Source organism: Catharus ustulatus, chromosome Z (assembly GCF_009819885.2).
Source record: "Catharus ustulatus isolate bCatUst1 chromosome Z, bCatUst1.pri.v2, whole genome shotgun sequence".
In the NCBI taxonomy this organism is placed as follows: Eukaryota; Metazoa; Chordata; class Aves; order Passeriformes; family Turdidae; genus Catharus; species Catharus ustulatus.
Genome location: NC_046262.2, coordinates 11,589,859 through 11,617,385, shown reverse-complemented (window position 1 = coordinate 11,617,385; position 27,527 = coordinate 11,589,859). Strand labels below are relative to the sequence as shown.

The following is a 27,527-nucleotide window of genomic DNA, read 5'->3' as shown; positions in this document are numbered from 1 at the left end:
GACTACTTGAGCACGTCTGTGTGTTTGTGTACACATACTGACTTTCAAGTTTGGTTAGTAGAGAGTTCTAAAAGCTGGTCTTGGACTACCAGCAAGCAAATAAGACATTAGAAGTGAGAATCTGTGTGTAGGTAATTCTTGAACACCTTCAACTCTATTCTTTGTTGGCTTGAAAGATGCACAATTTTGTGCCTAACCTATGTCCAGTACTGCATTTGCTCACTAAGAAGTCCTTGTAAACATGAACAATTTGTTTGTCCCCTTTAATTACCTTGTGGTATGAAGTCTAATTCTCTGAACTTCATCCGAAATGTCTGTTAAGTCACTGCCAGTGATTTTGATTTGGCTGGAAGAGTGAGTGACTGACAGAAGAGAAGGCTTCATTCTGCTAGGTTGCCTGTGACTTTTCAGGGAAAAGTGTCTGAACTTAAGTGTCATCACTGACCTTGGTTTAGCTATTTATTATCTCCAGTAAAGAGCAGTGATTGGTCACAGAGTGAATCAGTGAAAAAATAAGTCTTTGAAGAAAATGGAACATTAGGTCTAGAAAGCAGATTCAGGCAGCAGAATCTGTCCTCCAATTAATTGTGAATATTTTCTGAAAACTTGTGTTTTAAATCCATGATTCAAAACTGTTATATTTGATATCTTCAGGGTCTGATATTTCTGGTCCACATCTTCTACCAGTGAGAGCACTCAATGAAGTCTTCATTGGGGAGTCTCTTTCATCCAGGTGTGTTTGACTGTTTGTTGTTATAGCAAGGCATAGTTGACTTAATTTCTTTTTATGACATTGCAATGGACACTTAGTGATGAGATTTTACTGTCAAATTTCAGTTCTAGTCTATAAATATTTAACACTGATTGTATTATTGCTGATTACTAAGTGTATTTTCAAAGATGTAAGTGCAATAATGTTAATTTCTGGTTTTCTACCTCCTCTCTAGATATTCTTTCATTTTTTCTGGCTTTTTTCTTTCCATTTTGATGATTTAATATCTGTCCTTTAACTACCTCCTCTTGTGCTTATCTTCTTACATGTCTTTCAATAAGCTTTTAGCATAGCTAAATAGCTTTTCTCAGTACTCCTTTTTCTGCCTTTCTGTCATTAGATGCAAAAGTATCAGCCTGCTTTTGGAAGCAATGTTGTTATTGATGGAAAATAGTTATTTCCTTCATTTAAGAAATGTTTTATCAAATCATGGTACTGCCTTGTCCAGGATACATTTGACTGTCCTTTCTGTTCTCAAGATCATTGCGTATTTGGCAGCCAAACAATAAGAAGGACATGGGTAATATGACTGGGGCTGTGGTAAAAGACATGAGTCAGGATTTGACCAAACTTTTACTTGTATTTTGTATCTGTTTTCACTTTATTGATTATCTTTTAAAAACAACAACAGAAAAGCCACTTTAGAGTTTGATACCTTGTGTTTGTACAGTGCCTGGGACACTGATTGCTGGTGCAAACAATATCAATGTTCTATGAGTTTTATTTTTTGTCTGAACTTCAGCATCAGACTGGCAGAAGGAGCTAATCTGAGAGAGATACAAATCCTGCTTTCTACTAAATCAAACCTAATTGTATCAAGATTATAAGAAGTTTATTTAATGTACAGTGATAGAGGAACACAAAGCTGTTTTCCAATGCTATGAGTGTCACAAGTACATTCTGCTCTTGGTTCCAGTGTATTTGAGAACCACTGAGGAACACAAGACCTCTAGAAACAAACCTCTAGAAATAAGTAGGGTGTTAATAGGACTTTAGACTTGAAGATGTAAATGTCATAAAGATGAATCTTCTGTTAGTTTCAAATACACAGGTCTGCTGTTTGTTGAGACAAAATGACTTTAAGAGTTTCTTTTAAGGACTTATTCTGCTTGTCAGTGATGAAAACAAATAAACTGAAGAAAACTCCCCTAGAAGCCCTGTCATACCCAGCTTGCAAAAATTACATTAAACTGAATCAAACTGTGCACCTGTGTTCTTAATTTACTTCCTGTTCTCTAATCTCCCATCTTCTCAAGAGCGATTACACAACATGCCCTTAGTTACTGACAGTATAAACTGTTTGACCAAACAGCCAAGAGCTGTATTTCTAGTGGATCCAGACTGGAATAGTAGTTCAGTTAGTTCTGTTTACTAAGAAAGGTGGGGCTCAGTCATGCATGAAAGAGTGAATGTGGCATTTCTGAGATGGTATCTATTAATCTGAAGCCCGCATCACACTGTTGGAATTGGGCACTATGAATATCAACAAATTATGTTCATAAATATACTCTTGGATATTCTGAAGCTTGTGGAGAGAAACTTTGGTCTCTAGGCCTTAGACTAGGAATCCCCTGACAGATGAACAGTAACATGCAGGAGGTGATTGTACATCAAGACCCAGTACTTCTGAGTTTTAGGAATAATTTGGAGAGAAATGTAAGCCTGCTGACTGTGTAAAGGTACTCATGAAGAATCACTGAATTACTGAAATGATCAAGAATTCAGGTTCAATCATGCTATTTCTTCCTGATGTTGAAATGTTTAGTGTTCTTTGACATAATTTAATGAGACCCAGTCATAGCATAACACAGTTTTTGTACTACAGTTATGCAAGGAAGGTAATTATTTATAGTTGTAGGTCCAGCAAGCCCTACAGATGAACCACAGAGGTGGTGTTATGCATAAATTAACATGAGAAGTGACTGGCCAAGAAATGCCTAAAAGCTCATGATACAAATCATTTTAGTTCATTATAAAAACTGCTATAAAATAGTGAATCAGAAGTAGCTGTCAAATCAGAAACACTTACAAAGCCTGTGAAATTGTGATCCAGATTTGAAAGTAGCCACTCTAAATTGTTATGTGCCTGATAAGGCTGTGTGTTCTGTCTTATTCAGGGAGAACTTTAAGTCCTGCAAACCCAGTTTTAAATTCTCGCTTCATAGGGCCTCCTATTATGAAATATCAGTTGATGATGGTCCTTGGGAGAAACAGAAGAGTTCAGGGCTTAATGTGTGTACTGGAACAGGATCAAAAGCATGGTGAGTACACGTTGGTGCTTTGACAGAAAATACCATTTCAGATAAGCTAGATGAACCTATTTGGCCTATGCATTTTGTCCTTACTGAGGCTCTGTTGGGCTGTGGGTAAGTCTGTCTTATATTGTCACTGTCAGTATGGCTCAGAGCTGTTCCAGGTGTATGCGAAGAGCAGGGCACTCATTACTTGTGGGTATGGAGAGAAGTCTTGAAAGGGTGAGGAGCTGTGGCTCTGAGACAGAAGTTTGCCTTAGGTGTAATTTCAGTGAAAGATGTGGCATGCTACATGTGAAGATGAGTGGTTGGGAGTGGTGGGGAAAAGAGATTCTGCTGTGCCTTGCAGAAACTATACTGAGGTGATGTATGAACTACTCTTGTTGGCTAAAATTTAAATGCTTAGGTGATGTAGCCCAGTAAAATTATAAAAATCTAAACTCTAACAAGAATTGGAATGTATTTGGAAGCAGTACTAAGTGTTCTCTCACATCTACTGTCCATTCCCCTTTCAAGCCTCTTGTTTCTTTTATATTTAATTGATCTGGGACAATTTCTTTGCCAAAGTACTCCCCTTAAATAAAGATGGCCATATCTACACAGAACAGTGCTAACTTAATTAGAGGGATAAATTATTTAAACTTCAGTTTAGACATGCTGCAGTACTATATGTAAGTCTAATCAATTTAGTTTTAAGATGGGAGAGATATGTTTGTGGTCATAATTTAAAGTTGTACAATAGACACTGGATTTATGTGGCAGGCTAAGATGAACTAAAACAGAAGCTTTTAATGAAATTCAAAAATGAGTATTCATGCTGTAACCATGGTTACTGGGTTTTGCTCTTCATTGAAATTCAGAATTTTGCATTCAGGCAGCATAGCTTAGTTGTGGAGCCTGCCAAGGATGAAATTGGCAGAGTGCTAGGGAAACTTTCCTAGTGTTCAGTACCTTGGGAAAGTACAGTCTTAATTCAATGCTGTTCTTATGCATTTCATTTGGTTATACACTCTGTGCTGAGCAAACCCAGAACCAGGGACCAAGCTCCAGGATTTCCCCTCTCCTTTGCTGTAATGAGTATGTGTTGCTGGACTTTTCTAAACTGAGACCAAGCCTCAGTGGAGTGATCTCCCTTAGCCTGTTGTCTAGGGGTTCACCTCAAATTTCGGACTGGCTGGGTCTGAGAGACATTTAGATGTCCAGGTGCTTTCTGTTGCTGCCAAAACTTGTGTAAAGGGATATCTTGATAGCATCCGCTCAGGCTTGCAGGTAGGCAGTAATGTAAGAGGGAGAGCCTTGGACAACCATGCTCAGCAGCTGTGTGGTCAGATAGGGGTGTAGTGGGTCTGTATTGGAGCTCAGGCATTTTACTGCCATGACAGAAGTGCTGGACTGAGGATTTTAAGCTGTGTTGAGACATAGGCATGTGAGATCTTCACAGCGCTGCTGCACTGCGGCTGTGGTTAGCACCTGTTCTCTTGAGTTTGGGCAGAATAGTTTTTGGAGTTTTGACTTAGCTCAGACTGAGGCTATCTTGGCTTGTTCATTCAAATGTGTCAAATGCAGAAGTGTTTGATCTGTTTCTTTTCTATCTACATCAGTTCTTGTGAGATTCAAGATCACACCTTAAGTATAAATAAAGAGGTAAAATATTGTAAAGAAGTGTTGGGCTCAAAAATGACAACTAAGAGAATAAATCAGTTAGCAAGGGTTGGATACACAGAGTAAGAACACAATCTCTAGAATTGTCATGCTTCTGTTTTTTAATGTGTTTTTTAATTCTGCAGTTTATTGGGGTTTTAAGGCAGGGGGATTATTGACGAGGAGACTACATCCCATGCTCTTCTTTCCTGAAGACCTCCTTTAATGGTTTTTTAATGTTTACAAGGCCATAGGTAGATGCCAAAGCAAGAGTTGATTTAAGACTTTTAAAAAAATAAACTGTTATCAGCTCACACTTAATAGCATTCTTTTTCCTCCCCAAATGTTGAATTTAGTTTTTTTTCAGTGTGCAAGATTTTTTGGTTTTCTTGGTTTTTTTGTCCTAAGTTAACTGCTTAGCAAACAAGACCTCTTCTCTGTCTAGGTCCTATAATATTAACAAGGTTGCACATCAAGCTATTGAAGAGATCCTTAAGATTGGTGAGTGAACAATGTGGCATTAGTAGCCAAGTTTATATAAAGATACGTCTATCTAACTGGGGCTTTTTCTCTTGGCTCAACAGCGAAAGAGCACGGGAATTTGAATATGCCATTGAACATGGAACTGGTACAGAAAGGTTAGTGAGAAAGGCAAAATTATTTGTATTTTTTAAGTATCTTTGGCCAGTTAATTTTGTTTGTATTCTGTACCACCCAGCTTTCAGTGTTTTAACACTCTTGCAGTAATAGTCTTTCTTACAGACATTAATTAGGCACAGTTGGCCAACAATGTCTTACTTGAAATAAAAACACTTATTTAGACTTTTGTATATCCTCTCCAGGAGAATTTCAGTTCTCCTAAAATTTCAAACAGTTAGTATTTAATGACCAGAAGAGAATGTTCATCATGCAGTAGAACTGAAAGGAATCTTCCCTAAAAGTAAGTTTTTTGCATGTGAAGACTATAAAACGTCTGTCAAGTCTTCATGTTCCCTCTTGATAGAGAAGGCAGTCTTCCCTGGAGGAATGTGTGTTTCTGAGAGTAACTTTATTTTCTCTGGAAAAACTAATGGCTGTCTCCTCTGCTTACAGTAACAAATGACTACAATGAGTCTCTGCTCTACAGTCCAGAGGAACCAAAGATGTTTTTCAGTGTTCGAGAGCCTATTGTAAACAGAGTTTTCTCAAGTAGCCGTCAGCGTGGCTTCTCTTCAAAGTAAGTGTTGGCTGCAATAGAAAAGAGTTACTTCATTCTGTGTATCTCTCAAAGTATGAGCAATCCAGGGCTTTCCCTTGAAGTGTTTCAACATTGAGTTTGTGCTTTGAATGACTTGAGTATTGTTCTTGTAACAGCAGGATGAAAATGTTTCCTAGTAGTGTTATGGCTTTTTAATGTTTGATCCCTGCACAATTATACAGAGTAAAAGAATCTTACTGTGCCCAGTTTTGGATATGTGCCATTTCTCAGTATGAGACACAGACATTGACAAACTGGAATGAATTCAGGAAAGGGCCACTGGGAGGATAAGGGGGCAGGAACAAGTGATTTTTAAGGAAAGACTCAAACAGTGCTTCCCTTTAGCCTGGAGGAGACAAGACTAAGGGGGAATCCAGTTGCTGTCTTCAGCTACCAAAGTATGCGTTCAGAGGAGACTCGAGTTAAACTCATTTCAGAGCAGAGTATAATGCAATAGCCATAATTTTATAGGATGTATGATTCTGATTAAAAAAAATTCACATCAAGAATAGTCCGGCAGTCGACCAGGTTGTCTCTATAGATTGTCTTGTCACTGTTCTAGGAGATACGCAAAACTTGCCTGGGCAAGGTCTTAAGCAACCACGTGTCATTTAAGTAAGGCCTGTTTTGAGGTGAAGGTTGGACTAAATACATTTCCAAACTGAATTGTTTGCTAATTCATCATTTGAACTTAGGGCACTTGTGCCAGTGGAGGTTTAGATTGAACATTAGGAAACATGGAAAGGGTTGTGAAGCAGTGGGACATGCTGCCCATGGAATCCCTGAAGATATTTATAGACATGTAGGCATGGCATCTGCGGATGTAATGGTGGGTTTGGTAGTGCTTGTTTAATGGTTGAACTCAATGAATCCTGCATATCTTTGCCAATCTAAATGCTTTTATGATATGTGGAGCTTGCCACAATTAAATATAAACACGTGCAGCCATTTGTTATATGATCAGAATAACTGAACAACTGAACTGAACAATAATATAGAAACTATTGAAAGCAATGCAGTATTTCAATTGTAATTATATGTAAATTCAATCTTTTGTATCAAAGTAAATGTCTAATGGAGCTCTGAGCCAAATTCTTTATTTTGTCTTGTCCAGATCTAAAAGACATGCCTTAAATTCTGTAAGATTAGATTTGAACTTACTAAATATGGTATAGTCAGACTCCAGTATTGACAATATTCTGCAGTTGTTGAAATTGCCTGGCAAGCATCCTGACCTTGAGCTTTGTGTTTGTAATTACTTTTCCTCTCTGTGAATGATTAATGTAACAAAATTAATTATGTAAGTGTCCAAATTACTTGAAGCTCAAGCATTGCTATATATCTATAAAATATATATAATATGAAGACCACATATTAGAATCTTAAATTACAGTAATTTCATGGCTATAAGACACACTTCCGAGTGTTGGCAAATTTCCAAACTTTGTCCATATATAAGGCGCACCGGACTATAAGGCGCACTTTTTTTTTTTTTTGCAGTGAGGATCCATGCGCAACAAAGTAACGAATTAGTAACAGAATCACGAGATCCTGGGGTTTACTGGCAGGTGCTCAATTTGCAAACATTTTTCACAGATCGGTGTAGCCTTTAAACACAGCCCCAGGCACCCTCCCTGCGCCGCGGGCCCCGGCACTCCCACCCATCCCTGGCGCTGGCTGACACGGCTCATGGCTCCACGTGGCTCCCGGCTCACACTTCCGGGTTGGCAAATTTCTGAACTTTGTCCATATATAAGGTGTACTGGATTAATAAGACGCACTTTGAGTTTCAATCAAAATTTTCGTCAAAAGGGTGCTCCTTATAGTCATGAAATTACTGTAATTGTAAACTTTTTCTGTGAAGATTAAGTAAATCACAGTTAAATTGGACCATCAGTAGTTTCTTTAAAAATTGCACTTAAGCTTCAGCTTTCAACACTTAGGTGTTATGTTATAGGCTGTGCTCAGACTCTGGGAGCAATAGGCTCCACTGGCCAAGTCCTTCAGTTCTCTCTGGACTCTGTGCTAAGTCCATACAGAGCACCTGGGAGCTTCTAGTACCATGCTAAGTGGAAGTTAAACATTTACTGGCCCAAGCAAAATAATGTCCCAGAACCAGTTTTATTGTTAAGCGCTTGTGTGAAATACTTAAATTTTCTTAAATACTTGAATTATCTTCCTTGTTGGGTTTTTGCAGAGTCTGTGTCCGTTCCCGTTGTTGGGATGCTTGTATGGTTGTGGATGGAGGAACATCTTTTGAGTTCAATGATGGGGCAATAGCTTCGATATTGATTGACACAGACGATTCACTGTGCACTGTTCTGCTGGAAGAATGAAGGACCTTGATGTATTTTGATGAAACATTTATGGATCCGTAGAGGGAAACCATGGGGATATCACAATGCTGCATTATATTGGAAGTTGGCCTTTTCAGATGCAAGAGCATTTGGAGGAAGCTTGAAATGCTTTTCATTCCTTTGGGTTGGGGAGTCATTAGCCTGATATTTAAGCTCTTTTTGCATCTAGTGTAAAATATGTCTGAAGTGTTACCTCTAACTTCAGTGAAAATGACATTTTAACCTGTAAGGCAAACGTGAAAGCTTTGTAAACACAGGTAAATGGGTTCAAGTATTAAGTCAGTAGCATTAAATATTCAAATGTACAGTTTTTTAGTAACAGTCTGGGACTGATGAAACTAAATAATTCATACATACACTTTTTGTAGAGAAGTTGACTGTCAAACTAGCAATTTGATGCAAGGATATATAGATTTTGGTAAACCATGATGTTGATGTAAAAGAAATGAAAATACAAATCTTTTGTATGCTTTTCAAAAAATTGTACAACTTTGTAGTTTCATACAATTTGTGGCAATTTTTTTTTGTGCTTCCAGTATTTTTTCTACTTTGTAGATTTACATCAAGAGTATAGGTCTGGTTTAATACATCTTAAATGAGGTAGCTTTTACTTTTTCTGTTTGGCTAGGTAGGGACTTGAAACCCAAAGGTTTTCTTCACTCCTTCATGAGGAATGTACACATTATAGAAATCATGTTGTAGTAGGATAAATTCCTTCACTGAATGGATTAACTGGAAAGCAGATAATCAGAGACATTAGTGTATGTAAGTGGCTATCATTAAGAAGTAGATTTAGCCTTATTAAGTTGAATGGTTTGGAATTTTGGGTTTTGAATTTCTTACATTTAAAGAAGAATGAGATATGCTGGGTACTAGGAGTTGGAGCACAAGCTAATGCCAATGTCTTTCAGTTTTCCCAGCATGTTTTTACCTTCTCCAGAAAATTTAAAAATCCAATCCTATGCTGAATTCTAGTAATATGTAAATGACAACAAATTAATTTCATGTCTCTACTTATGTCAGGTAATCACACTGATAATAGAAAGAAAAAAAATAAAAACGCTCTGATTAAAGAAGAGCAAGTGACCTTTTAAATCTTTTAGAGAAACTGTGAAACTGTGACTACCTTTTGAAATCTGCTTGTAATCGCATAGGTGAGGCAGAATTTGACAAAACAAATAATCCTACAGCAGGAAATGTGCAATGTGACTTGAAAATACTGTGTTTTGTCTACTACAGATTGGTTTCCAAGAGTGAGTTGTCTTCAAATGACTTTCAAATGAAGAAACTTCTGTAACAGATGTTCTCAGGTCTAATGGAAATGTTCTCCAGTGTGGCAAATCAGTCAGTGCATTTATTGCCACTTGCAAAATGTAGACTGCTCTTTTTTGGTGGAGGAAATGGACAAAGGGTTTTTTCCTTTTAGACTTGAGAGTGAATTTAGAGGATATTGATTTGACCAGACCATTCAGTTCTAGAAAAATGTGAAATTGATGCAGCTGTCTGAATAAGCTATCACTGTGTACATTTCACCTTCTAAGTGTGCTGCAGGGTTATTTACACTGTTGGGTTATTAAGATTGTAGACCCAGAGGGGAAAACTCAAATTAGCCAAATAAGCTTTCAAAAATTGCTAAGTTCAGGAACTATTGGAATAAAGCTCAGACTGTCTAAAACAATGTGCAAAGTTTGTCTAAAGGTAAAGACACAAGACTAACCTTTCCAAAAGTTGTGTGGATTCGGGTGTTCTAAGTTATTCTCAATCCATCTGTAAACACTTAGGGATTGTTTATGTGCCTCTGTCAAGTTCACTAGTCAGTATGCTGTTACGATTCAAAAAATTCCAAAGCCCACCAATGCCATTAACACTAATTTATTACTTCCTAGAACTCTACTACTCACTCTTAGATCAGATTTAGGTATTGAACAGCACAGGTATTTAGGCATTTGCACAGCAAATCTATGGCAGAAATCCTTTCCCCTGCTTATTTAGACATTTGTGTGCTGCAGTGTTTTAATGGAGACTGGCTAGTCTGATCCGTAAGCATACCTCTTAAATATGCTTGTCATTTCTTGTTATGAATGTTAAGGCTAAAAGGCAATGTTTTCAGGCTCTACAGCTCCAAAGTACTATCTAGATTAGGACTTAGGAATTTGACTGTGAAAATGTTACTAATTTAGCAAAATGGAAGCCTGACCTATTCATGAGTGGCCTCTACTGATTTTGTCTGTATTTAATTGCAGTTCTGTTGAAGCATTTACTGGTGAATGCTTAAATTGACTAGGATTCAGAAATCTATAATTAATAGTAAGCAGCTACCTTTTTCTTCTTAAAGAACTGTAGGACCTTTCCTAAGGATCCTTTGTGATGAAGAATTGCAGTACAGCCAACTTACTTGGTAAACAATATTCCAGGAGAGGACTGGTTTAACACTGATTCAATCTGCACAGACTGGCAGTGATTTTTGCACCATTTCTACTTGCTGAGTCAAGTCCATGGTATTTTCATTTAGTGCTAGTCTACACTGTGTTCTGCTAAACTAGACCTGTTATTCTTTGCCTATTTTTTTTCCAAGTGGTGTTTATACATTATGTAATAAAAATTAAAAGGTTAATTGAATCAAGCTGTCCTGTGCCTTATTTCAACCTTCAAAAGTGTTTCATGTGCTCAGTTTCTTCTCACTTTACTGTTCCAGTTAGTTTTTAATGATTTGTGAGCCTTCATGCATTTAGATGTAGTGCAGAGACTAAGTAATGTAGCAGGTTCTGTTATGGAGTGCTTAGGGCTACTTCTTATTTCCCTTAGGATAGGGTCAGTTGAGCACCTTACCCAGAGGGCTTTCATTTTATGTCTGCTACAGCTGCCATCATAATCATTAAAAAGGCAACAGTGGTACTGATCTGCCTCCAACACTGCATCTGGTATGTAAAATTATTCCTTCTAGTTAAAGGCCTACTACAGTTCCAATTCTGCACAGGTTTTAAAGCATACTCTAATCAATGCTGAAATTATTTCTGCTAAGACCCTGTCCTTTAAACCACCATTGATGATACAGTACTTTGAGAAATTTCTTTCTGGCCCATGACACAAAGTTGGTGGCAAATCAGGAAAAGCATTCTCCCACCCATCATTTATTTTACACAATCTAGCAATTTCTTAGATCTCTATTAAATGTAAGAGAAGATGCATGGAGTTACATTGTGCATAAGGAGAATTTACAGTAATGCTGTACTGCAAAGATGTACTTTTTCTTCTTGAAGTAATTTAAGATATAATTCTAAGGCAACAAACCGAGGCAGTAGAATATTCTGTATCCTCCAACCTCCTATCATTCTTCCAACTTTCACAAGGTACATTGCCCATTAACTCCTTTGTAAGGCATACAAGCCCCCTATTAACACCTGTTACTTACACTGTTAAATTTAATAAAAAGCAAACCAAGTTAGTTTACCAAGATAATGCTTTATTTACTATATTCTACAAAGTCAAGTTGAATATCAAATTCTAGTACTCATACACTCTTCATAGTAATTAATCTGTTCTCCACTACTACGTATTCATTCCTGAATGCTTTTTCTCAAGACTGCAATGGGAAAAACTATATCTATGCAAAGGCCTACAGTAATGCATTGTCTACTCTTAAAACATCCATGAATAAATTCAGCTGCTTGCTTACTGCATTCATGGGAAAAACAGCAGCATATTTATGTTCTACAGAGGGTCCAGGTTTTGCCCTAGGAATTATCAGCTGAAACACCTGCTGGAATATTCTAGGCTGATGCATGAGGACCCTGATAACAGATGCAAATGCAAGGTTCATTTAAAGTCATTACCTGTTCCTATCCTTTTTTTTTTGTTGTTGGTTTTTTTTTTTTTTTTGGACAGTTACTCAGCTTCTCCTATGACTTCTTAAAAAAATCAACACTAGACAATAGTGGTTAGTGATACAAATACAAGAAGTGAAGTGCTACTACAACCAAACTAAAATAAAAGAGAAATTAATGTCTCTTGATAGCACCAAAGCATCTTTCCCTTACATAGCAGTCCCAGGTTCTGGTTTTTGGTCATATCTAGAACTCTTTGAGCCCTCCTCTGGCAAAACTTTTACCAATTTATCAGTTGCAGTTGAAAGATCATATCTATGATCAGGCTCACAGAAGCTACATTAAGTTTCTGTAATATGTAATCAGAAAAACTACAACATGAAATAATGGATAACCAGCATCTTTTTTTACAGATGCTAATTCTGGAACAGGCTTTCCAGACTATATTTGGCTAAAAATGAAGGCTACTAAGGACAGAAGTTTCCTTTGTGGCCTCCTAAATAAAAACTTTTCTATAGCTCCTCTACACTGCTTAGCTGCTTCTGTGTAGATATCCCCAATTTACTGTTTTCAAGTTTAATTCACTCATCCTACTGTACCTTTTCTTCAGTTACATAGTTGAATAGATTTAATACATAAGGATTCATTTTGAATTTCCTCAATTAACCTTATAAAAATATGTGGCACCTCTGCAAGCTGTTCCAGTAGCTGCAGACAGTTGCTAGAGGCTGACATTACTTAATTATGGTGGTTTGTTTCATAATTTTTTTTTCAAAAGATCCCCTGTAAGAAATAAAGTCTGAAAGAAATATTCTGTAATTGCTTACAGATCATCAAATTTCTAAAGGCTTTACATATAAAAAATGGATACAAAATACTATAAAACAACATTAGGGTGTAAGACGGCAGTAACAGTACTACGATAAAAGGTGCTTCAGCACCATTTTTTTCCTAAGGAGCTTCAATGCACGGTGTGTCCATGGCATCCGGTGCATTGTACGTGATCACAAGAAACTAGGATTTCTCAGTGTCAATCTGCATTTGATGCCCCAAATCTCATGGCTCTTTTTATTGCCAACAGTGGGCCTTGCAATGCTGGTGAAGTGTGAACCATTGATCTTCATGTCAGGCAGTGCTTCCTCGAGGAGCTGCAGGGAGCTATCAGTCACTATTCCAAATACCTGAAGAGTCTTCAGTGTTCGAATTTCACCAAGCTCTCTAGAAAGAGAAAAATAATAATGAAACTGAAGACGTGTTTCTGCCTGCACCCAAGCTACATAACTCCATTTCTACTTATTTTTTAGAAGAGGGTAAACTACTTAAGCACATATTTACAGTAATTTCACGAATACAAGCCGCACTGTTTTGACCAAAATTTTGCTCTCATACCATGAAAGCGGCTAATATTCAGGTGCGGCCAATATGTGCATAATTTTCTGACATTTTCAACCCTGGGAGTGCAAACCAAGTCAGTGCAAACTGCAAAGTCGAGCTCCTGCCAGTAAAACCCTGCATTTACACGGTTGTTACAAATTGATACTCTGTTGCGTGGCGGGTGGAGCTGCTCCCTGCAGGCAGCACAGGGGGTGGGGAAGGCGAGGCAGCTCTCTCCTGCTGGCCCCACGGCCCGGGGGAGGCAGGGGCAGCTCTCTCCGCTTGGCCCCGCGGCTCGGGGGAAGGCAGGCAGCTCTCTCCGCTTGGCCCCGTGCCGCCGCCGCAGGAGCAGGCAGGCTACATCCCCAGCTCCCATCGCCGCCGCAGGTGCCGGTGGGCTCTGTGCCCCCGCTGCTGCCGTGGGGCAGTGCCGGGCCGGGATGACCGAGCCCAGCGGTGGCAGCGGCCGGCCCCAAGCATCCCCACCGAGCGGCAGCGCCAAGCTGGGCCACCCAGCCCTGTCGGCAGCCCCGAGCCCTCATGGCCCGAGCCAAGCCAGTAAACCCCGCCCTGCCACGGTTCTGTTACTAATTGGCAACTTTGTTGCACGCGGGCCCTCGCTGCAAATGACAGAGCGGCTTATACTCAGGTGCGGTTTATTTATGGACAAAGAATGAAATGTTTGCCAACACCCGGCAATGCGGCTTATAGTCCGTGCGGCTTGTATTCGTGAAATTACTGTAATTGAAACTAGTACTCAGTACTGGTAATTCAGGAAACTGGCTGAGTAAATTACTTCTTTGTTAATGTCTCTCACAGACTGAAAACAAACTGATTTTATTCTTCAATGTCCTTGGACTTAAAAATATAGAACAAGGGAATTGCCCAGGTGAAGTTCAAGGATGTGGCTCAGAAGACACAAGCCCCCAAGTACTATCAGTCAGTCTCCAATTTGTAGCAATATTTTGGTGAGTAGCCAACCCAGCTTCTTGATTGCTTTACATTTTCCCAGTCATCATCTGAACTGTGTATCTTATCCAGTAGGCACGTGACAAAATCAAAAAGCTGAGGCACATGCTGCCATAACAGAGGTTCTTCAGATCCTCATTTTCAATAGTCCTCTGCCTCTCAACCTTACTGTTGGCCATTTCCTTTGTGTTGACATCTTTCTTTAAAGTATTATGATTGAAAGTTTTTATACTAATAAAAGGCAGAATGACCCCACAAACAAGTCACTCTGTGCCATGTTCCAGTCACAATCAATAAATGATAAAGGTGTACACAAAAGCAAACATACACAGCTTACTAGTCCAGCCAGTACTGTCAACTCTGCCAGCTTTTCCAAACCTTGCTGCACACTCAGACATCAATACTGGCCACTGGCAGGACTGCAACCTCCCATGCCAGCAGTGAGTTCCACTGGTATAATGCCACAAAGAGAAGATACTAGGCATCGAGCAGCCTGACAGACTGACACTACTGAAAGGTTATGTCAGCTTTGGTTCCAGTCTGGATTCTTGAAGGCTTCAGGTTCTAGCAGATAGGCTACTTTACCTTAGTTTTATTCCCAATTCCTCATACTATTAAATTTTTTGAAACAGTATTTGCAATTCTAAACCTAAAATAAAGCAAATTCAAATTAACTCACCCTCTGCATGAACAGCAAACCAGAGCTAATTAGAGGTTACTTACACTAAGGCAGCAGGTGATATCTGGTAACATCGGCTAAGGCACAGGTGTTGTAGGAACACAAGTTGTTTAAAATACTGGAAGCACTCGGGCTTTAACATCATGCTGTCACTGTACAGAGAACACATTAAATGAAGGTTTATGTATACAGCAGCAGTAAACTTGCTATTTTTAAAATTCAGGCAGAGGAATTTATTGAGTATCACTATTTCCTACCACTGAAGTATGTTTTCTTATGGAAGCAACCCATCTCTCGTATATGTGTGGGGCAAGTGAAGAGACAAGTGAAGCAGAAGATTCTCTTCACACAGATCCTCTGCAGCAGAACTTACACCATGAAAACGCAAGCTCTTCAGAGATTTCAAAATACTGTAACTGACTAGGTCAAAACCAAAATACATACTTTTTTTACAGCTACATGATCAAGTAACAAATTTGTATTAGAGAAGACTTAAAACCCTCTCTAGGATGCAAGGCCAATAAACTGTAGGCATCTAAATACTTCCATTATATCTATCAATTACCATCTCTTGTTAGTTAACAAATCACGTAGGTATCTGACATTTATGCTGAGTTAACAAAGACATCTTCAATAACTTACCTACTCTAGATTAGGTCATGCCAGATATTAAATTTTCTGTAGGTTTAGCTTGAGTAGTATTTTCTGGATGTGCAGTGCTACACAACCTAGCCTCAGTGCTAATGCCCTGAACCACAAGCATTTAAGGAGTGGCTGCACAGATCTTCTTACCTGAGATCTAAATGGACAAGCAAAGGACATCTCTCCACCAGTGTTTTCACATCTGAAACGAAGTCACACAGAGTCAGTCCCTCTCTCAGTAACAGACGGATGTGCTTTACACAGCCTACTCATGTCTACACATGTTCATGTATATCTTTTCTACTGGAACCCCACAACTGAAGCACAATTTTTAAACCAAAAAATACATGTTTAAGACTTACACCATACAGTCTGCCTATGAAGATACCTTACATAGATTTCTTTTAACCCTCAGCAAAAAGATACCTTTCATTCAGCAAATTATGCCTAGGAGTCAGATGCATCAACCATACATTTAGGAACACAGTAATTCCAATGGCATTTTTCAGAAATTTACTGAAACATAGTAATGGTGAGCTGTGTGAAATACTTACATGTAGTAAAAAAAGTAACAAAAATTTTCCATGTATCAAACATCCTTTTAGAGCATCAAATCCTTTAAGCATCTCCATTTTTATCCACAAAAAATCATGTCCTTATGACAAAAAGCTATGTTTTTTCTGATTTAAACTGTAAATTTTTCACTTCATTGTCTGCAAGTAGAACTGAATCATCCGCAGTTCAGATATCACCTAAAAGCCTTTGCAAGGTGCTCAACAACATGCAAGAGAATTTTGGTATTTCAGAATTCATATGCAAAAACTAAACAAAATGCCTTAATTATGATGATTAATTACTATTCAAGTCTTATGCGCACTGAAACAGAGTAAAGTTGATGAAAGGTTCAAATTCCTGAAGTGGAGAATATTACGTAGCGTATTTGTTTATGGGTTTGGGGCTGAGATAAGAAGATTTGCCCATTTCCCCACAAAGGGAATGCATGAAGAAGTCTGTGTGATACTTAAACAGAAATGAGAGACCACACTCTGCATGTCATCCAATGCCCTACTGTGATATTGCAAAAATTAAATTCTCTTTACCACAAAAATATGCTCTTGTTCATTTTGAGGTACCCTCCCCCAAATCTTGACTTACCTGCATTTTCTATAACCCTCCAATTTAATAAACCTTTTCCTTCTAGAAAGAACTATTAGCAAGTAAATGGTTAAATGTTAATTCCTGAGATTATTTGCCTTCCAAATTAACTGGTATCTGGACGTCAGTCTGAAACTCAAGCACTTACTATGACTGTTCTCTTTTAGAAGATGCTTTCAGCAGACACAACAGCAGGGCCTTAAGAAAGCTTTCCAGATACTGTTCCTGGAGCTAATTCATAGCACACAAAGTCCTGCTTCCAGGACTTACTTCACAAGTAAAGGCTGTTCCTTTCAGCTGAAGAAATGAGTTTTCACTTGACTGTTCCCAAATTCAGAAGAAAAATCACCCTTCATAGTAAGAGTCTCTGACAGGAAGAACTTCAAACTACACAGAGCACAAAAGTTACTGTTAGCACATGATTCTTCTGTACAAAGAGTTATTGCCAACCAGAAGAAAATGTAAAGCCAGCTGCTTCATCCCACAGTGGGATAAAGGTTTGTTACACTGCTATTTACCTGCTATTTGTAGATTCTCTCTGTATCCACTTAAATTTAACTGGGTGATCTTTGAAGTAATATGATTGACTGCTGCTTTGACATGAGAGGCTGTGAATTCACACCAGGACAAGTTCAGCTCCTCCAGCCTACAAACAGAGAGTTGTCAACATGAATGGCTGAAACACAGTTCAAGTTCTGGTATTTTCTGTTACGGCTGACACTTTTAAAGCAAATACTTGTAACATGCCTACTGCCAACTTACTGTATTCATGACAAGGAATTCTAGTATGACAATAACTAAGCACTAATGAATGGAACAGGCTACCCATCCAAATCTATCTTTGGAGATTTTCAAGATCCAACTAGAGAACATCCTCACCCACCTGGGCAGTGCTAATTTTAGACCCGGTCTGGGAAAAGCGTTAAAGTGACTTCCCAAAGCCATTTTCAACTGATTCAGTAGTATCTTAGGACGTGAAGGCTCTCTCCAGGAACTGCCACAAGGAGACAGCCTTTTCGTTTGTGACATGAATCTGTTACAACTGAACAGATGGTCACTTGAGAGGAAAAACCACTACCCATTATCAGCATTGGTCAGATGAGCAATTAATCCCAATTAGCATAAAATAATTTGTAGTTTTATATAAACACTGGTCATGCTGTGAACTCAAGTCTCTTCGCGTGCTTGATTAGCCTGTCACCGTGGGGCTGGGACAAAGTACACAGTAATTTCACGATTATAAGCCGCACCATTTTGACTAAAGTTTTGGTCTGAACCTGGAAGTGTGGTTCGTAATCCGGAGGGGTTAATATATGAAAAAAGTTCTGAAATTTGCAAACCCCGAAGTGCGAGCCGGCAGCAGCCCCAAGCCAAGCCGAGTCCACCCAGCCCCGGCGGGGCAGCGCTGGGCCGGGGGGAGCAAACGCGGCGGGGGCCGGACGGGCAGCACCAAGCCCCGGGCCTGGGGAAGTGAACGCGGCAGGGGCCAGGCGGAGCGAACGCAGCAGTGGTGGGACCGGCAGCGCTGGGACAGGGCTAGCCTGCCCAGCGGGGACAGGGCCAGCAGCGCTGGGCCCCGGGTCGAGGGGGAGGGAACGCGGTGGAGGCCGGGCGGGCAGCCCTGGGCCAGAGGGAGCGAACGTGGCGGGGGCCGGGCAGAGTGAACATGGGCCGGGGCCAGCCCACCCAGCACCGGCGATGCAGGCAGAGGTGAGTGAGCCCAGCAGCGGCGGCCGGCCCTGAGTGGCCCCGCCGAGCGGCAGCGCTGAGCTGGCTCACTCGGCCCCGTCAGCACCCCCGAGTGGGCTGAGCCCGCGTGGCCCCGAGCTGAGCCAGTAAACCCCGCGATCCCACGATTCTGTTACTAATTGGCAACTTTGGGAGAGTTACACGGGGATCCTCGCTGCAAGCGAAAGTGCGGTTTATAATCTGGTGCAGCTTATATATGGACAAAGAACAAAATGTTGCCAACACCTGGACATGCGGCTTATAATCAGGTGCAGCTTGTAATCGTGAAATTACTGTATTGCTCTGTGTCCAGGTGTTATAGCTGTGACCAAGGCACAAAGATACAAGATACAAAGATACAGCAAATGCCCAACTAGAGCATTTAGCTGGCAATCTCTACACAAAATGAAAAAACAGTTAAATTGCCACTAGCGTTCCTAGGATCAGGTTTGCCATCTGGTATTCACTGTGTACTGCACAGACTGCCATCCGCTAAAGAGCTCATGATCTGCGTAATCAGACCAAGCAACAGAATGATTAAGGCCCTGGCTGCCCAGTAACTCACAATTTGATTAAAAAACATGCTTTTGCAGAAGGAGCTATTATGTACGTTATCCTGCAGGTCACAGGAAGTCAGCAGAAAGATTAGGATATAAATCCCGAATTCAGTGGGGCCCAGTTCAATGACGTTCTGCTAACAGATGGCTTAATCACTGGAGCTGTCAATCTGAACACAGCCCTTCATAAACTAGAACATTACTGAAGGATTATTCTACCATGGAAAGGCACAGTGTTCTCGACCACTCATGCTGTACTCTGCTCTGGAACTCCACTTTCCAGTTCCAAACCACACACTTCATCTCTGTGAGAATCACATACTATTTTCATAAAGAAAATCAAATTTACGTGATATCAAAGGAACATAAATGGGGTTTACCCACTAAAAAGATGATTCAGAAAACTCATGAAAAACTCACAAACTACATCTTTGCTATTAAAGCAGAAAATAGCTTGATGGAAAGAAATTGCCTGACTATTCAGCTAATAATCAACTGTTAGGCACCTACAAACAAAACCAGGCACATCAAAAAATTGCATTACAAAACATTACACATGAAAAAAATACATCAAAAAAGTATTAGATACAAGAGTAACTGGGATGCCCAAGGAAAAAAATAAATCCTTTCTTTCAGGAATAGCAAAACCTGGTTTTGTCTTACATAGAACAGCTGCTCAACATCAGCTCCAAGGCCTCAGCAGAAAACCCTGAGCACCCACAGAGATTTAGTCGTATCAAATTGGGATTTCTAGCAATGCTCCTGTAGAGAGAAAAAAAAAGAAAAATCTGATAAAATTTAAACATTGGAACATTGCTTGGTTTGCTAGGATGTGACTATTTTTAAGACCTAATTTCCTGGACAAGGAATTGTTCATAAAACGTGATGTCCTGCATCTTTAATCAACTGACCAGTCTGAGTCACTAAGGCTCTCATCTCTGTACTTGCCATCAAGGCACATTAAAACATTAAAAGGGATACCTGTCTATTTACTTGATGCTGCTGACAAGTCTGCACATTTATGAACTATTCAGTCTACAAGGAAATGGTTTCTTTTCACCTTCTGTTGTATGCCAATCAACATATATCCCACCTTCTCAGAGATGACTACACCTCTACAAAAGACAAAGCAAAAATCCTATTTCTAATGCCGTCCCTCTGGACAAAATCAATGTCCGAATAGCATCCCCTGAATGCATTTGTTTGCAAGACTAGAGCACACATGCAGTTAACAAAACCTGGAAAAGCTCTTATATTCAGTATGTACATTTGTTCAGAAGGCAACAGAATTTCATCAGCAGTGCTTGATTAGTACCCAGTTTTCAGATAGATTTAACTGTTACTACTGATCTTTTGAAAAGCAGGACAGCCAGAGTCTCTGCCATCTGACCTATGGTCCCTGGCACCTCCACAATACCCTGGTGTGACTCAACAGGTTGACTGCACACCCATTAGTGTCTTTGCAGTTGAACCAATCAACACTACTTCTGCTTGACAGAATCTGTACTCTTCCACGACTTCAGAAGTTCAACAGAAAAGTGAGCAACACTGCAGAAGCACAATGGGTATCTGGTAGGAGAGCCACTGAGAGCCCCCGGAATAGAAAAGAAGCTGCACACCAAACACGAAGTTCTCTTGGGAGCACAAAAATGGGGAAATAAAAGTAGCTCTGCTGTACATCTTAGCTACAGGAATATGGACACAAACCCTAGAGAGATGAGCAGTTTTTCCAACCTCCTGCTACTCTGGAGAATTGGGAGGGGAAAAAAAAAGGCACCTAAAACTAGACATTTCAAAAGACTCCCACAATGAACAACTTTCCATGCATTCTTTCATTAGCGTGCACAAAATGATGGCACTAAACAGAAGGCATTTACTGAATATTCCCAAACATGTCACTCACTTGATGATGTTGTCAGAAAGCACTAGACCCTCCAAGCTGAGGTTCTGCAGCTTTTCACATAGACAAAGAATACTGTGGAGATCCGCAGTAGACACTGTGCAGTTTGACAAATCCAGGTGCTGAATTTTAAGAACACTAATAAAAAAAAAAAAAGGAAGAAAGAGAAAGGTTACTAAAATTGCATTAAAACCTGCTCTGTGGTCACAAATATATCTATACACTAAAAGTATGCAAAACTTCCAAAAAATACTTCTGATTCCTCATAACACCTGCAATTCTATCTTGCTGGAGTTACATGATTTTTTTGCATGTACCACATAAAAATGCTGGAGATGATGATAATTCTTTGCTCTACAAGACACATACTGCAAGGGCATTAGGGTGCTTGATATTAAAAAAAAAAAAATCACATCAACTTGGTTTTAAAAAACTGACAGGTGAGTGTAGGTTCTTCTGTTTCAACACAGGCTTAACCATTGATTAGCTCTTCCACACTCCAGAGACAGCACAAACACTGCTGCTGGCTGCTATTACCTTAAAACCAAAAACAGACTGTGAATATCTGAGACACAGTTTCAGGGCCCAGAACATGCAGAAAAAGCCTTACTTGCTTGTTTTAAACAATGGATCCCCAATGCAAGATCTTGGGCAGCGGAACACAGTAACACCTGCAGGCAACAACTGTCCAAGCACTCCTGGCAGCAGATTCCCACCAGTCAAATCAAGAGTCTGCCAGAGAGATTCATCAAACCTGGGGCATAGAGTTTTACTTGTTAGTGAGTTCAAACAGGTAATGGGTCAATGCTGTAAGCATACAACCACAGAAAGTTTTCAGTGTCAAAAACAGACTGAGAGAAGGGAAAGCTATTTAATAGACTACAATAATGTGGGAACATGTGAGGCATCTTTTGGTTATACATACCCACATATGGCCTAAATTGAATTATATATGCAAGAATAAGATGAGAAGCAAACCATTTAACAGTCTATGGAAATAAAGATTTTCCTTAGTATTAAATGACAAGAAGTAATACTCACGAAAGTTGATGCCATCTCTTGCAAATCATAGAAACTTTCAGCAAGTCCTTTAAGGGCAAATAGGCAAAGATTGCCAAAAGCAGTTCATCTGGAAGTGCATCCAAAGAAATACCTTTAGGGAAAGAGCAAAACACAGTCTAGTTAAAGCTGGTTCATTTTTGCCTGTTGCTTAGATGCCTTGTTTGGTTTGGCTGTTACAAGCCCCTCTACAGTTTCTCTGTAGGCTATACATCAGATAACAGCCCCATTATTCATCTCCCTTGCAGCTCATCACTGTAGGAAGACATTTTTCCATCTTTGCCTAGGCACATCTGGTAAATGTATAGGTTCCTATAACATCAACTTTGTATACATAGTAAAGCTATTGACACTACTCACATACTCACTTGGGGAACAAGAGCATCTTAGCTACTGCCTTTGTAATCTAACACTTGTATGATTCTCTGGGGTTTTTTCCCCCCCTCTGCTGAAATGCTCACTCTTCCCACACATGTAAGAATCCCAGAAGAGAGCTCAAGATAAGACATGTTTCTGTGTCATACACAGAAAAAATTCAGGTGCTACAAACTGCCTTCTAAAACATACATGCTATCACCACTCCAGGAATTATGTGAAACAATGTGGTGCAATCACAGCTTCTCTCAGGGTTTCAGAAGGTGTCGTGATTCACATGGGAGATTTCTGGGTGGTGGTGCTCAGTAACAGCTGCCTTTGACCCAGCACTCCATCTTATATAAAAACAGGACTGTCTGAAGGCATTCCCACCTTCTGTGTGACAGCATAATGCCTGGAAAGAGCTGCTTATTTATTTCACATCCCACACTCACCCAGACTAAAATCCACATTCTGACATCAGGGAAAGAAACACCCCTTTTCAAGGGTCCTAGAGCCCTGCTCTTTCTCATTCCAGCCCAGCAGCCTTCTACCCTTTGATGTGCTTTTCCTGTAGCCCTCTGGGCACAGTCCCTCACATTGCTCATTTCCATTGGGAGCTTGGACACAGCCCAGTGGCACACCTCAGCATGACCTCCTTACTTACCCTTCTCTTCTTGCCTCCAAACAGGTAATTTTTTTATTGACTTTCGTTTTAGACTGACTGATTTTAGTTCGCTTTTTCTCTGTGTACTTTAGCGTGAAAATTGCCAACAAACTTTGCCACACTTTCGCTTTTATATTAAATCTAGTTTTGCTGCTGATTTTTTGGGAGACCTTAAAACACTGATTCACAACGCAACCCTGCTGGGCCAAAGTGCCACCTATGTCACATACACAAGAGCACACAGGCACGGGAACATGCAGCACAACCCCCCAGCACACACACACACAGGTGATCACGGGGTTAGGCAGCAGAGAACCATGCTTTTAACGGGCTGCAATTCTGGAATCAGACACATCACCCCTGTTCAAAGGCATACATAAAAGAGGACTTATCACCCCAAGCCTGAAAGCCAGTAGATCTAAACGTGGCATTCTGCTAGGTAAGAGCAAAGAAGTAAACAATAAAGCAGGCAGGGCGTTTGCCTTGCTTGTGATGCCCACTCTCCATCTCTACTGAAGCAGAACCTGGACCAGGGTGACAGTACCTGACTCTGTCTCTCGGAGCAGCCATGGCCTGCGCATGATAACAAAGTCCTTTTCGTTATCCTTCACCTTCTGCCGTTTTGGAGGAAGGCAGGGCGACGACACCAGCAGGTCCTGTGGTGTGTTTTCATTGCCCAGCTTGTCTTTCTTAAGGGCCGACACTCCCATGCCCGAGAGAAGCTCCGAGGTCTTGCCAGGGTCCCATTCCAAGCTGGTGGAAACATTAGTGCTAGAGGATGGGATCTCCTGGAGGTGCTTTCTGCAGACACAGCAAAACCCAGAGGCTCTGAGGGTACTGCCAGACTGACACCAAACACAGGATGGGGATCCTTGGAACATTTCAGTCACTCGTACTCCACATTCACACGCAGGGCGATTAAGTGTGGGATCTGCGGGCGCTGGCAGCACAAGCAGCGGCCACAGCCCAGGCGTGTGCTCGGTCTGGCAGACTCTGGGAAAGATCCCGCCAGGGACTGAGCGCGCCCCGCTCCCGGATGGGGCGGGCGAGGGACCGGGGAGCGGAGCCAATGGAGGCGGCGAGATACGGCAGCCTCCCGACACCACCAGACCCGGACACAGCCGCGACAGCCGCGGGCGGGATGCCCGGGCCGGCGTGGCGGGATGCCGGGAAGCTCTCGCCGGGAAGCTCTCCCCGCTGCAGGCGGGAGAGAGGGCCCGCGGATCCCGCGCACGCCGCCAGCCCCAAGGGCAGGGCGCCCCGCTCCCCCAGGACTAAACACACACGTGCGATCCAAGAGCCCCTTCCCGCCTCCCCGGGTCCCACACGGCTCCTGGGGTTCCCGGGCACAGCCCCTCAGTCACCCCCGCGCAGCCAGGGGACCCGAGCGGGCCCGCGAGGGCTCACGCCCAGCCCCGGCGCCACGAGGCTCCCGCGCAGCCCAGCAGCGGTACTCGTACGGCCGCGTCCCGGCGCATCCCTCCCTCCCGGTGTTCCCGTATCCCGGTGCCCCCGTACCTGTACATGGCGCTGGAAGACCCGCGCGCGCCGCCGCGCGCCCCGCGCCTTTCAGCACCGCGCCATCCCGGCGCCGGCCGGAAGCCAGGGCAGAGGGAGCGCAGAGGCTGTCGGGAGTTGTAGTTCGCAGCCCTGTGCCCACCCCGGGGCGGGGCCGTGCCGGGCCGGCGGCGGAGGGCGGCGAATGGCGGCGGCTACGACGCGGAAGAAACCGGGAGCCGTAGCAGCTCCCTGCGCCACGCTCTGAGCCCGGTACCGGGCGGGATGGCGAGCGGCGGAGCCCCGCGAGGGACGCGGCGCTGAGCGGCGGCTCGGCCGTGGTGAGGCGGCGGCGGGCGGGACGCGGGGCCGGGCGGAGCGGGGCCGCAATGCCGAGTCACGGCCGGTTCTCTCGAGCGGGGACGGGAGCCGGCTGAGAAGCGGCAGCCCCGGAACACGTCCCCTGTGACGAGGACGGGAAGGATGGATGGTCGCGGGGCAGTGATGGATGAGGGCGGTCGGCGAGTTCGTTTCCAGCTCTTATCCCGGGTGTTCCCTCCCGTCAGGGCCCCCCAGCCCGCAGCGGGGCCGTGCGGGCTCCGTGTCCCTGGAGCTCGGTGCTGTGCCGCACAGGCCTGTGCGCACACGGCCGGCCGGGGAGCGCTGGCACGTTTCACCCTGGAAGGTTTTCTCTGGGAACACCTGAAACTGCCCGTGTGTGCCTGGTGCTGACCCTCACCATGCTTGTTCAGACCCTGCAGTCTTTTCACGCCGTGTTTCACAGCCCGCGGGAATTTCAGCAATGCAGCTCTTCCTGCGGTTTTTTTCCCCCAAAGTGCTTGTTTTGAAATTGATGGGAATGGAAAACTAATTCTAAACACACCTGCAGCTCCGCTCTTAGTCAACCACTTGCTTGCAAATGCTGTCCTTTGTTTACGGCATAACGACGGAGAGACATGCCTATAAAATTGAGGGTGGCAAGAGTACACAACTTTATGTCGCATACAGAGAATGATGAGACTCAAATTAACATTCATGTAATCTTAAAAATAGATATTTTTAACCGTTTCCGGTTTTAACTTAGGTCATGAAACGGTTGTTCAAATATTATTTAAGCAGGTAATCAGATGAAAAAGAGGTGGAGTTTTGGTTTTGAAAAGAAAAAGCTGACTTTATTTCACCTTTCCTTCAGCCCCTTTTTTCTTTGTGAATCATGTCACTCTTCTCTATTAATATATGGGAAATTGAGAGATGATTTTCCGGAAAATCCAAGTGTTTTTTGCAATCTGGAAATTGGCAAATAGTCTGTTTGCCTGAATGCAGTGTTGGACAGTAGTCATGTGATTGCCTTACTGACACCTGCTTTGTGTGAGTGCTTTGGTCTGGTAGTCCACATACCGATTTCTATTCTTTTTTTAGATTCTGCTTACAACTGTACAGTGCTTGTATTTGATTCTATTTCAGTTCCTACGATAAGTCAGTTATTTTCTTCTATGTGGTTTTTTCAGCATACTTCCCTAAAGCGTTTGAAAGCTTCAGTCTCTGTGGTATTTAATATACTAAAAATTGGACTTGGGGATCTTGGAGATCTTTTGCTACCTTAATGATTCTGCAATCCTTTAATGGAGTACCAAGGCAGGACCACGTAAAGCATATGAGCTTGCCATGATTTTGCACTGATAGTTCCTGCTTGCATTTGAACACAAAAATCTTAATGTTCCTTGGTCAAGCATTTGTCTTGCACTTAGTGCTACTGAGTGGAACCTAGTCTCCTGCCAAATCAGAGTACTGCTATTTTGAGTGGTGTCAGCACAGCATTTCTTTTTTAATTAGAGGGTGCAAAACTTGATTCCCTAAATATCGACCTATTGTCAATTAAACATTTCATCAATTTAATTGTTTTTCATTGCAAAATAGTTGAATTGACAGGTACTAATAAAGTATCAGTCAATATATAGACTGTTGTGTTTTAGAAGAACAAAGCCATGCAAATTGCTTTCTTCACTAATCTCAGAGGTTGTTTCTCTCAAATAGTGCAATCAGATAATTTCTCTGGTTGGTTTGCTTGGGCAGTTTGTGGCTATTTTCTTTCTTTATATAACTTTTCACTGTGCAGAGATAAAGCAGTTCTTTGTTTTCTGTTTATAAACACTTACTATTTCCCCCAAGCTGTTAGAACCAGTGTGTAATAATAAAGTAAACAGAAAAACCTACCAACCAAACAAAATCCAGGATGCTACCCTTCCCCTAATGTGAAACCAACCTAAAATAAATACCCACAACACACTGTGCAGACTGAGATATTAAAATGGCTGAAGGGACTGTTTGTGTTGTTGCTTTGCCTCTTGTTTTTCCCTGTTTATAAGTTCATTATAAGTACATTATAAGTTAATGTAAGTTAACCCATTCTGTTGTGAGATAAAAGTGTCAAGGGCTCTTAGTGTGGGGCAGTTCTATCAGTACTAGAGGCTGTAGTCTACTACTGCATGTCTGTAGAGTAAAGTCTTCCTTTACAACTTCTAGCAGCATAATTTTATCGAGCAGGGCGGGCTTCAGAAACCAAACACTGGGTTTTTCGTCAAGTGAAGTATGCTGGTAGAACCTCAGTAAGAACTAGCAGAGTATTTCCTGACAGAAAAGCAGAAGGCCATCAGTGAGCTGGCCATTGATATGTTGCTGGAGATGGCAGTTTTTGTATTGTAGCTGAGTTGTGACTTCAGCTTTAAGCGGGAGGTGCTGTTGCCCAGATTATTTTTTTGGGATTTTTTGTATGTTAAGGCTCTCCGTTCTTTCCCTGACTGTCTGTGGAAGAGATCTTCCATAGTTCGGCAACTTTTTTGATGACAGGTTTTCTTCAGATCTA

The 27,527-nt window shown here is 41.6% G+C and overlaps 3 protein-coding genes across 5 annotated transcripts in view; 2 read left to right on the top strand and 1 right to left on the bottom strand.

Annotated features, from left to right (window-relative positions):
- The window catches only part of NADK2 (NAD kinase 2, mitochondrial), a 33,642-nt gene extending 22,764 nt beyond the window's left edge, over nucleotides 1-10,878 (top strand). The window contains exons 7-12 of one of the 2 annotated variants that reach the window (XM_033085782.1): nucleotides 655-733; nucleotides 2,938-3,033; nucleotides 5,111-5,166; nucleotides 5,250-5,303; nucleotides 5,758-5,881; nucleotides 8,100-10,878. In XM_033085782.1, coding sequence (XP_032941673.1) covers nucleotides 655-733; nucleotides 2,938-3,033; nucleotides 5,111-5,166; nucleotides 5,250-5,303; nucleotides 5,758-5,881; nucleotides 8,100-8,238 — 548 coding nt within the window. In that variant the 3' untranslated portion in view covers nucleotides 8,239-10,878. Of the gene's footprint in view, nucleotides 1-654; nucleotides 734-2,889; nucleotides 3,034-5,110; nucleotides 5,167-5,249; nucleotides 5,304-5,757; nucleotides 5,882-8,099 lie in introns of both variants that reach the window. The other variant, XM_033085781.1, reaches the window with a different exon arrangement.
- An 823-nt stretch (nucleotides 10,879-11,701) lies between these two features.
- SKP2 (S-phase kinase associated protein 2) lies at nucleotides 11,702-24,760 on the bottom strand. 2 transcript variants are annotated; one of them, XM_033086216.1, is made up of 10 exons: nucleotides 24,686-24,760; nucleotides 23,712-23,968; nucleotides 22,129-22,240; nucleotides 21,698-21,841; nucleotides 21,091-21,225; nucleotides 19,851-19,949; nucleotides 17,421-17,548; nucleotides 15,898-15,949; nucleotides 15,150-15,257; nucleotides 11,702-13,301 (listed from the first exon to the last, which is right to left on the bottom strand). In XM_033086216.1, exons 1-10 carry the CDS (start codon nucleotides 24,691-24,693, stop codon nucleotides 13,088-13,090), a joined length of 1,257 nt encoding a protein of 418 aa, XP_032942107.1. In that variant the 5' UTR covers nucleotides 24,694-24,760; the 3' UTR covers nucleotides 11,702-13,087. The 2 variants fall into 2 exon arrangements, with proteins under 2 accessions (XP_032942107.1, XP_032942108.1); XM_033086217.2 differs by lacking the exon at nucleotides 24,686-24,760 and having other exon boundaries at nucleotides 23,712-24,186.
- An 84-nt stretch (nucleotides 24,761-24,844) lies between these two features.
- Nucleotides 24,845-27,527, top strand: part of LMBRD2 (LMBR1 domain containing 2) — a 30,296-nt gene continuing 27,613 nt past the window's right edge. Inside the window, exon 1 of the mRNA XM_033086068.1 lies at nucleotides 24,845-25,005. The gene's annotated coding sequence lies outside the window, so the exon portion shown is untranslated. The remainder of the gene's footprint in view (nucleotides 25,006-27,527) is intronic.